We start from the raw sequence: 12,185 nt of genomic DNA on the forward strand, positions 1-12,185 counted from the left end.
CACTTTAATTGATGTGGCATATTAAAGATATCTCCCAAATGCATCATTTATGGTGCATTTCATCACGTGAAAAGCTCAGAAAATGCAATGTCATTTACTAAAACTGTTCCTGCATTGAGTTTAGGTGGAAGTAGGATATTTTCATCTTGAGTCACATCTAGAATACTAGTTACTTGTACAGAAAATAAAAGATCATTTCAAGGTTATATGTGAACCTTGGGTTTAAGGAAAGAACAGACATCCAACTTCAATCTTAAAGAACTATCAGTTGCCAATATTAGATAACTACTGTTCTCAGACTGCTGAGTGTTATGCCTGGAACTGAGGAAAATGCAAATTTTGTGATATTATTAAAACTATCGATTACACAATTCCTCATTTTAAAAAATGCCAGTTTCACATTATCATTTAAACAAAACTTTCATGTGTCTGCCTGTCATCTGTTTTTAATAATAGTTGGGTACTATACTGCTGAACGTAAGTTGTGACCCGCTCAAGTACCCATGTGTTCTAATGCAGCTGCTTCCAGGACGGGAAGGTACACCGGCCTCGGCTTGAAACCGTCCAGCGGATTAACGAGGGGTCATTGTGCTAGCCCACATGGCAGTGGTTTCTGGAGGTTTCCCACATCCCACTATGTAAATACCGTGTTGGTGCCCATGTTCCGCAAACATTTAGAACACTTTCTCACACTTGCACACAAAATTTACTCTAGATGCAGAGAGATTGGGGTACACTGCTTCTTTCCTGGGGAGTGAATATGTGACTGATGATCTTCACTGTTTGCTCTCTTAAAATACATAAAGAGCTCAGCCATAAATTATGATCAGATTTATAGTTAGGGACAAATTGTATACTGGAAAATCAGATAACAGGAAACCACATGTATTGAAACTAGGGTGTGTATTATTAATGTGTTTCTTCAGTGGAATGAAGGAATTAAGTAGTTTATCTGTACATTTCATAGCATATAGTGTGGTTGTTACTCCATGTGGGTCTGTGAAAGGTGTTGTATACGGCAGTATATACATTACAAACGTTCCTCAAGCTTGGAATCATTACCCCAAGTGAAAAGCAGTAGTTCCTCCCTTGTGGTGCTGGTAGGTAGCTTTTAGTGTCAAGTGGTTCGCTGGGGTTGGCCAGAACTATAAATGTGACAGGCCTTGAACCATCAGCTACTGGGCATCTCAGTGCAAAGCAAATGACCAGCTATGGATGAAGATGCAGTATATCCTGGAAAACTTGACAGATAAGTAATGAATCACAGTCAGACAGATAATAAAATCATTTTTGTGACCATTTTTCCATTGTTCAGTCTTCACTCTTCTGTGTCTTCTTTGATACCAGCTTACATCCACATTGTTAATCAGAAGTAATATGTTACTGTGCCAACAGCGGAAATGATTACTTGCTCTTCAAGCTTCTTGCTTCGTTCTACTTTAAACCCCACCCACCCCTTCAATTTGTTGGATTTCACCTTGACATCAAAACAAACCTCTCTTCGCAGTTTCTTTCACACACAGATCACCATATATATCATACTATGCATTTCAGCTGCTTCCAGTATCATGTCAGGCAAAATGCAAAGATCCATCATGTGGAAACACATCAAGATAGATTTAAGTTGTGCTGTAGGTATCAAATTAGTATCTCAGTTTTTTTCCCTGCATTGGAAGATGATGAACATTTAAACAGGGTGCTGTACAGCTACATAACAGATAAAATTACACACAATTGGCAGTAGTAATTTAATGTCCACTAATTGCATTTACAGCCATAACAGGGGTCCAAAAATATTTACTTCTCTGAGTTACAATGTGTGGGTTGTGTCTTTATTGAATTTCGAAACCACCCATCAACTTGTGACTTCAGGATGGAACAGAGGACTGACCTATACTCATCTATCAGATAACACACTGAGTGGTCAATAAGAAATGTTGAAAACAAAGATTTTGTAAAGGTGATTTACATACAAAACTGACGGAGACTAAAGAACACTCATTGAAGCTGTGCAAACCATTTTAACTAAGGATTCCAATCAAAGCCCAGTTTGCACAGTATCAGAGTTCTGCCAATTACACAAAGGCTGTGAAACATAAATACCATAAACCAAACCAGTAGGTCGATATGTGCACGTCGATCAATAATTGCAGCTGCTGTGGTCTTGCCCGGGGCCAATTTATGCACCGTACATCCATAAAGTTCTGAGACTGATTTTATTCCTGGTGTACAAGTGACGTCAGCACAGAAATTATGGTAGCAGCTTCAACTGTGAACAACAGATGCACATTCAGCCTGTCAGTTGTGAGCAGGCCGTGTTAAGTAGAGGAGGTGCAGTTGTAGCTTGTCAGCATAGTTGTCACAAATCACAATAGAACATCATCTCTAGATCAAGTGCTGAAGACATTCTCCAGAATGTTTTTGAGAAGAAAAAAGTGTGTCAAAAGTTTGTCCTGCACACTGTGAATCCCAAACAAAAATGGCGTATGGGCGCCTTCTGCGACTTGATCAAAATGCAGAAAGCAGACAATTCTTTTCTGTAAAAAATTATTGTGCGTGACAGGACTTAGTGTTAACAGTACAAACCTACCACAAAATGTCAAAGTTCAGAAATTCATATGAAGGGTCGACACCCTGATGACCTAACAAGCATTGAAGCTGTTCACATGGCTTGAACAACATTCCAAAAAAGGACTTTCCTGACAGCTTTAAATGGTTGTATGAATGTTATGTACAAAGAGGGGGGGGGGGGGGGGGGGGGTCACTATGTAGAACATTTCAACCATTAAAGCCACTGTCTTAATAACTTTTCTCTGTTTCTTTATAAATCCAGTCTCAAAACCTTTTGGACTGACAGGATGCGCAGGATTTGTCAGAGGGCAATCCTGGGGATAGGCACCCTCTGAATAATGGGGCTGTGGCAATCAACAGTAATCTTGCGCCAGCTACTCTGTTTTCATAGTGGGATAGGGTGGCACCATTCCAAGAGGAAAGAAATTTGTCTGTGCCTTTTTTTTACCTTCATTATCAATATTTTTTTCTTTCTGCAGCTTTGATAATGAAAAAGTGTTTCCAAAACCTGCCTGTGAATAAAGTAAAAAATGTTATAGCTCTTCGGTGGATCTTCTTATCATAAAAGATATTTAAATATTTTTCAGTTGTTATTTTTCACTTGGGAGTTGTTATTTGTATGGTAGTGTTATTTTGTGGCTGATCGCAAAAGTTCTGTTATTGGAACAATAAGCACCATGTATAAAAAAAGACATTTATTCACCTTCAGAGCAATGTCCATTGCCCACAGTATGCTTTTTGGCAACATGGTAAAATTGATGTCACATATTTGGATGTTACTATGTCTGCTTTGTGGCTGTCATTCGTGATTCCCATGAACCAGGGTAACAAAATGAATTCTGTTGGCATCCGACGTGAGGAGTAGGCGTAGTGTTTCAGACATTACGTGATATGCTTAACCAGCAACTTTCATTCAGGAACTGCAGTGTGCAGTTAGCTACAGTTGTGCAGTAAATAACAATTTTGTCCTGTTGTGTTGTATGTATATGTTACAACCATTTCAAAACTGATTATTTATAGTTTGGCCTTCAAGTTCCTTGAACTTATGGAGATGCCTCTCTGAGACAAGGGGAAGCTGGTGACTACTGTTCGTTGATTGTCTCTTGTACTCTGCATCTAATTTGTAGCACCAGCTGTCACAAGTGATTGTGAGTTGATGTCAAGTTGGTTGTTGGTCACTTAAGTTAATGAAATCTCCAGCAGTTTCCATTCATATTAGCTCCCGATTGTCATCCAATCTGTGTATTACATGTGCAGAAGCAGCTTCCTGCATATCAAAATATGTGTCAACACTTCTTTCAGATTATGAATTCCTAGAGATCGGTATTGAAGGCAAATTGCCAGTTTTGTGCGAAAAAAGGGTAGATTTTGGGAAAGTCATCCAGAACTGTGGGTCAGGGGAGATTACCATATGGGATGAGAAGGAAAGACTAAAGTAATACTTACTTACTCTTGCATGCATCTTAGTTGCAGTTTTTCACAGACTGTAACAAATCTTGTACATGCAGTGCCCCATTAAACTATTACATGAGTCCTCCCTCTTATAATGTTTGACTTGCTGCAGCAGACAGATCAATCTGATGTACATTGTGTGCTCCAAAACGTGAACATGCATATGCACACATTTCAAACCAATGCTTCCATTTATATAGCAGTTCATTTACCAAATATATGGACACTAAATATTTGTGACGCAACATGTGTGTGTACGTTTCCTTGATGATGTCATAGTTGTTGCATGCAAAATAAATGAAATGTGTGAAGACTAAGATTGAGAGTGGTTTATATGCTACGAAAAAGGCAAAAAAGAAATATATTTTTTATCTCTGTGTTTTGTAGCAGGATATGGTGGCTGGAAGTGAGCTGGACATTTGGCTCCTTGACATGCAGTCTACTGATGATGGTCTCATGCTCCTGGCAGCTGCACTTAATTCTTCTGTTTCACAGCAGCTTCATTATGCACTTGGTGAGTTAATACTTAATTAAAGAGGAGATCCTTATTGTCAGCAATGATCATACATTGAGTAAGATGCGGAACTGATTTAGAAGCAGCTTTGTACAAATCCAGGTTCCACCATTCTCATTAAAGTTTTCATGAATCACAGCAGAAATGAAATTATTCAGTAAGATTATAACTGTTTCGTGGGCTCCTCAAACGTGTTCATAACAGCCTCAGTATGGGAGAATAAAATATACACACACACACACACACACACACACACACACACACACACACACACACACACAGGGTGTATACGCACAACCAGGAAAACCCAGGTATTTTTTCATCCAGGAGAAAAATGGGCAAAATCCAGGTTCCTTTTTTTAGAATTCCTGGAAATTTTCATTGATTTATTTCTGTAATTTTGACTGGTAAAATCTGACATTCTAACAAAAAATTTTACTGTTTCCTGCAGAATAATACTGCAGCAATATAACATAAACAAGAAGAAGAAACCAAAATCAAAACTTAAGTTGCAAGGGAAATGCACAATTACAACAAAACAGTGCACACACAAGCGACTGACAACAGCAAAATGTGTCAAAGATGAAGACTATGCAATACTTCATAACAACATGCTTCTGATGAGCATGATGTCACAACTTTTTACATCAGGTTTGTTTGAGCAGTTGCCAAAGGGGACATGCGCATTTGCAGTTGAGTCATGTATGAGCTGGTAATGTCTCCTGCATTTTGTGACTTGAAGTGCGGGTGTTAGCTGCATCAGCAGTAGCAACAAGCAGCCAGAGGCTACCCAGAAAAAACAGATTTCTGTGGCTGGGAGCTACTGAGTGAATTAAAATGCATTTGCATAATTACTGTAGTCTAAAATATGTTATTAGTTTCAATTTCCTGATTTGATTTTATTTCCATGGCTTTGGCGGTCAAGCATTAATTGCCTCACAGAACAATGAAGTTATTTTTGTTGATTTGGTAAAGAAATTTGACTTTGATCAATCTTTTCTGCAGAGACAGTCAATTTATTTGAAACGAAGTGTTTCATTCTGCACTATTGGCTAGTTTCAACTGTTTCCCGAATTTCAAGTACATGTTTTCATCTTCCGGCATGTATGGCATTATGCCACAATAAAAAAACCAACCTTGAAATAATACAGTACTGGAACTCCAAGAAAATTTGCATCCATAAAATCACATTGAAAAGTTAATTTCAACTAGGGGCCTACTTCTTTGTGAATCTGGACTTACAATTGTGTACTTCAAGACAAACTATGCATTTTAGTATGGTTTACGAAATTATGATGCTCATGGAGTACACTCTGGTGTCCTGTCTCATTTGTGATGTAATGTAAGATCTCACAATTAATATTTTATTAATAGTGAAAGTTTATATTTTACAATGTAAGACCTCTTAATATTATATATGAACAAACATATTGGCTTCCTGCATCATCATAGCTGCTCGCGCGCAATAAAACCTGTTTTCTGGCACTCTCTGAGAACTGCAGAAGTGAAGTAAATTCTAACAGGTCGCAGAGAACATAGTGATATTTATGTGTTCCCGCTATTTAACAATGATGTTACTGTTGGCTGACTACATAACATGTCCTATGCTCTAAATATCTGCTATCATCGCCTGGTGAGATCACATGGCGTGAGCTATGATTGGCTTAAAAAAGTGGGTCGCTATCTCTGTTTCACCAAGTTCATATTCTTGAGGAAAAAGATCTTGTTTCACAAAGTGCCTAGCATCCAGTGCACATTGGTCTATCGATTATTCGTATGATTTTGAAACGCATCCCCGTTGATTTTTGAACAAATTCAAAGTTGATTTCAGAATGCATCATAAATTGATTTTTGAATGTGTGCATAGTGTACATGATATCTCTGCCAGGGGAATCCCCACCACATCTAGAAATAAACTTTCCTGTAGAAAAAAGGGGAAGTTGCTATACGAGCTGAGCGGAATAAAGCCGAACTGCTGAATGCCGGTCGCTGTTTATGTGGTTGACTGGGTTTGTGAATGATCAGCATTGTTATAATTACTAGTTAAATCAATAGATTCAGACTACCAGAGTAGGAATAAACAACTAACAGGAATAACAGGTAAGAAAGATTATGTTTTATCTTCTCAGTGTATCCAAGAAAATATAATTTTGACACAAAACTTTTGGCCAGACTACTACGCCAGTAAGAGCCAGTTGTACAGTCCCCGGCTAGCAGCCACTAAAGTTCTATTCTGGGAGTAGCATGGAAAACGCCTTGTATGAACACGTAATAATGCCAAACCAGAGAATAAACATGAGATAACTGAACTGGTGATTGTGGCAGGGTTAGTGAAGTTAACCGGAGAATAAGGTTGCACACTGGCAGGAAGAGTTACAGAATTAGTGACAACTAGATTGTTTGTTAGATCGAGGAAGGAGAATAAATGGGGACATCACACAAATTATGGAAGAATTTGAAGATTTCAAATTTATATGATAATTTCATACTACTACTTTTTTATCTCATTCTCCAGGAGGAGGAGCATATAAATGAAATGTGAAGCTATTTCCTAACATAAAACTTTTTGCTTGTATTAGGCTTAATAGGCATTTGATATTGGTACTTCATGAATTATATTCTGTCTTGTTACAAAAATGACCATTTGTGTCAAAACAGTCTCATTTATTTGGTGTGTTACAATTGCTGCAATATTAGGCAGGCCTATTTCGTTTTATCTAGCAGACAGTGACAAAATACATGTAATTACATCAAGAAACCACACCAGGCTTGAGTACTGTTTGTATTAACAGCATTTTCAGTATTAGACGACGACATTTTGTTTTTTCATGCAGCAAAACGTTTGATGAACTTCGATGAGGTTGTAGGTTCTTTCCCAGAAAGGAAAGCATGCCATGTAAAGCTACAGGAAGAGTAGAGAGATAAAAATGCTAGTAATTAAGATTGAAGAAATGTGTACTGTCTTGCTTGTATCTTGTCTCTACTCATTTTATGTATCCAATACTTAATTTTATGTCACACAGAACAGCAAGTTACTAGCTAATAGGCAATAAGTAGTGAAAATTTTCGGAAGAGTTGCTGTTCTCTCAGTTACAAATAATCCCATCCAGTATTAATTGCGAGAATTTTTTTAAGAGAGGCAGGATGTCAAACCGGCTGACTGGGAGCAAGAGAGGCACCACAGGACATTACAATTTCCACTGTCTGGAATGTAGATTGATTGCACCCATAGCAAAATATTACACGTTTGAATTCCACTGAGTGAAATACAGTGATGTGAGATAGAAAAATGCAGTGTGAAGAGGTGTGGCACTGCACTTTGGCACCATTAAGACCAAATAACCTGTCTTACATTTCGTCAAACACAAACGTTTTATGTATCCGGCTCTTCAGAATAATGTGCACTAGAAAATGAACATATTTTTGAAAAGTCTTTTTTGTGTCCTGCCTCAAATGCTCAAGTATTGCCCCAGTTCAGAAATATCGTAGATCCGGGGCAGAGCAGTCTGAGTTGTAGTGGGGAGGTGGATAGTATCCGTGTGACCCATGTTAACGTTTAATGATTTTGCTCTTTCCTCTTTATTTGTTGCTCTCACGTCAAATGAAAACAAAACGAATTTCTGTGGCCAGGAGCTATCAGGTGAATTAAAATACAGTCAAACAATTACGGAAGGCTGAAATATGTTATTAGTTTCAGATTTTATTTTATTTCCACCTTTCTGACTGTCAAGCATTAATCGCCTTGCAGAACAATGGAGTTATTTTTGTCAGTTTGCTAAAGAAATTTGGCTGTTATTAATCTTTTCCACTGAGGTAGTCAATTTATTTGAAACAAAGTGTTTAATTCTGCACTATTGGTTAGTTTCAACTGTTTGCTGCATTTCAAATGCATGTTTTCATCTTCTGGCATGTATGGCATTATGCCATGATAAAGAACCAAACATGACATATTACAGTACTGGTACTCCAAGAAAATTTACATCCAAATCTGGACATACGAATGTGCATTTTAAGCCGAAATATGCATTTTAGTATGGTTCACGAAATCCCGATGCTCTCAGTGTAGCCTCTAATGTCTTGTTTCTTTTATGACATAATTAAGGTCTTTTAGTGTTTTACATGTCCGAAAATACAGGCTTCTTGCGTCGTCATAGCTATACATGCATGGTGACTCCTGTTTTCTGGCGGTCTCTGGCAACTGCTGAAAGGAACCTATTTCTAATAAAATATTGCAAATGGTTGTTTAAAAAGCGTTACTTTCAAAGTAAATTTCCTTTTACGTAAGATGAACTATGTGTGAGCATGTATGATGAATTTCTAAAATCACAGAGCTTTTGACTCTCATTTAAAAACCAACTCTCTGAGGATGACCATTTAGAATAGTTTTGAGCCCAGAAGATCAGACATTTATGTCGTCGTCAAAAATTTTATTGCCATATTTGTGTGATGTATCTTAGTGCAACATGCACAAAAAAGATCAACATTAAATGTAGAAGCTTAGATTCTCTTGCAGCTTATTAATCTTTGAGACCAATATTATATGTGAAAGCTTTTCTTTTCTTTTAGCAACACTATGTATATTAAGTTAAACTATTAACTTTTCTTATTTGTGTGTTTGCGCTATTGGCTGACTACATCATGTGTCCTATGCTCTGAATATCTGCATTATTGTCTGGCAAGATCACATTACATGAGCTATAACTGGCTTACAAAAGCGCATAGCAATCTCAGTTTCAAGTAACAAGTGGTGTTTGGTGGAATTCAAATTTATACTTTCGTAATACAAAAATATGCAGTGTAGGTGTTGCTGCACATCAGATATCTCTCCAAAATGTATTTTTTTCCCTGTGTTTCATTTTCTGAAGTGCCGGGAAATTCTATGCCGATGTATAAAACCATAACCATTCAAAGGATTGATAAGTTTTACAGTTATGTGGAGTGTATTTTCACCCAAGAGAAAGTGTATTTTTGATGAGGAAATCGAGGAATAATCCGGGATCTTTTTTTTCTTTGCTCGCGTATGCACCCTGTGAAACATGAATTTTTTTATTTCTGACTGAGAAGCCTAATACCAGTTTTCATAACTCTAGCTTTAAATATATTTTAGTAGTTTTTTAATAATGATTAAAAAAACTTTCACCTGTTGTTTCACTCTCATTGGAGTTAAATTTCTAAAAATGCTGAAATACATTTTTTTTTTTAATTTGTGACTGAGAAACCAAATACCACTTGTCATAGGTGTAGCTTCAATATTGTCTTAATAGTGACATATTTTCAGAAAGACCTTTCATCCCCTGTTGTATCCCCTTAAGGGTGGAATTTCAAAAAACACCTACAAATAAGATCAACACCCTTGCAACTTTAAAGTTTCTATCCTTAGTGGTGTGGGCTGGCTGATGTTGGGTCACTGAGTCAGTCAGTTGGGACATTGCCTTTCATCTGTAGAGATTAATATGAGAGCTTTCCAGTTTCTGGTTTGATTAGTGTGGTGTAGGTAACCACTATTTTCCATTGTTAAGTCACGTTATGAAGCCTGTAAACTTTAATGTAGGATTATGTTCCTTTCAGGGAAATTACCCACAGAAAGAAATAACGTTCCTGCAAAATTTGCATCATTCACACTTCTGAAACATACCACATTGTACCAAGAGACAGAGGAGCCTGAAGTATTGGGTTACCAGTTACTGCTGTCTGCCCAGGGAGCCTATCTGTTCAATCAGAAATCTGTGATTGCATTGTCAGGTAATATTACCTCTTAATACTTCATTTACAAGACAAGAAATTTGTCAATTTTAAAGGCAAATATCTTTATCAAAATAAGTTTTGAATTTATCTAATTAATTATATCAAATGGTGTTTAATTTTATAGCTTTGCTTTTTCACTATGAACAAAAGCTCAATAGTGTCACCTGGAATTTGAAGTCCTGTCCATAGGAAAATCTGTCGAATAAGTTAAAATTAGCAATTTGACTCTCTATCCCTTTTATTTAGAGAGTCCTTCACTCATTTCCAGTTTCAGATTTTAGATTTGTCTCACTTGCTTGTATTTGCAAGTTCTTTTCACTTTTGAGGTCTGGGAACAAGAATTTGTTTTTTGAAATACCTTGTGGATTATTATTATTATTATTATTATTTCAGCTGCAAACTATGGGGACGAACCAGACATTGTAGAATTTATGAGTCCTGGAGACCGTTTACTTGGTGGTGCAATATGTGGAAATGTTCCAATATTTTTTTCAAAGATTCATGGGCTGGTGGCCCTTTCATCTGTAGACATGGCTCCTAATGATTTTTTAAACAGGTAGGCTATGTATGGATAAGATAAAATGCATATTGTAAATAAGAAATAAGTCTTCCAAAATAAATAATTCAGGTGTAAAGCACTCACTGAATAGTGGAACCATTGAGTTGTTGACAGGTGCACAAAAAAGAATGAGAAGTGTTAAGCTTTCAAACAAAATGCTTTGACAAGCTAGGGAGAGTGCACCCCCCCCCCCCCCCACACATACACACACACACACACACACACACACACACACACACACACACACACACACACAAGCCTGTGACAGGTGTGTTGGGAGGGGGGGGTGTTGGGGAGGGGGTTTGCCTCTCTAACTCGTCAGATGGCTGCTTTTGAAAACTAGCAATTTTCCTTAATTTTTGTGCGGCTATCAATGCAACTAAACGTAATATAGCCCACACACAACCAAACTAATGAAGATTAAATTCCAACTCAAGTGTGATACCATTGGTGACAAGAGAGAAATAACGTCATTTACTGAATCTCATTCACAGCACACTTTTTCTGTATTTAGAGTGTAAGAGGGAAAATTTCAGAGATGGAGGAACAACTAAAATATATTCCCCATATTCAGTCATTTCACTCCTTGATTCTCTTGTTCATACTGAAAGTAGATACTCGTTCCACTAGTATACACCTTGCCTTCACCATCCACTTAATTTAAAATTGATGGATTTATTTGCTTTTTTTTGTTTCTTTCATCTTCTGAAGTATATGCCAAACCTTCCCTTCCCTTCCCTTCCCTTCTCGTCTCTGTTAGTGTCCCCTCAACTTCATCACCATCTACCTACTTAATTCATTCTGTACCATTTTCGACTACTATCTTTTTTACCTTTTCATTCTTCTTTAGTCAGGCCAGTTTTCTGCAGTAGTGTATGAACTGCTTGTATTCTGGAAATAGAATATCTGCTGTTGCAGGCTAATTCTTTCAGACTACCTGTGGATACAGAGATGATTACTCTGACTCATTACATGAAACTTTTCTGCTTTCTTTTCCAAGATGTAAAACAAAATTTCTCTCCATCTTCATCCTTTCAGCTTCCCCTGTAACCTAAAGTGTTATTGGAAAGGCGCACTTTCGTTAATCTGAATCCAGTTACTTTCTTCCATAGTTTTGAGTTGTTTCCCCTCTTATACTTCAAATTCTATTAATCTGGTTTTTTACTTCCATAGTTTTGGTTATGGTTTTCCCAAAAAATCATCTGACTTGCATGTGTCAAAGTGTTTGTATAAAGGCGTGTGTAGTGGGTGTTGCTTTTCTTATTGTAAATGTACAAAGATATTTGTAGTAACACTGTTCACGTTTACGTCGCACTTCACTTAGCGTAGACCGGGACTGTGTCC

General features: G+C 37.3%; 1 protein-coding gene across 2 annotated transcripts in view; it reads left to right on the forward strand.

The window, feature by feature from the left end:
* LOC126192378 (nuclear pore complex protein Nup133) overlaps window positions 1–12,185 on the forward strand; it is a 127,509-nt gene that overhangs the window by 19,972 nt on the left and 95,352 nt on the right. Inside the window, exons 6-8 of one of the 2 annotated variants that reach the window (XM_049932598.1) lie at window positions 4,411–4,537; window positions 10,106–10,279; window positions 10,676–10,838. In XM_049932598.1, coding sequence (XP_049788555.1) covers window positions 4,411–4,537; window positions 10,106–10,279; window positions 10,676–10,838 — 464 coding nt within the window. The remainder of the gene's footprint in view (window positions 1–4,410; window positions 4,538–10,105; window positions 10,280–10,675; window positions 10,839–12,185) is intronic. The other variant, XM_049932599.1, reaches the window with a different exon arrangement.

The sequence above is a fragment of the Schistocerca nitens genome, chromosome 1 (assembly GCF_023898315.1).
Source record: "Schistocerca nitens isolate TAMUIC-IGC-003100 chromosome 1, iqSchNite1.1, whole genome shotgun sequence".
NCBI lineage: Eukaryota > Metazoa > Arthropoda > Insecta > Orthoptera > Acrididae > Schistocerca > Schistocerca nitens.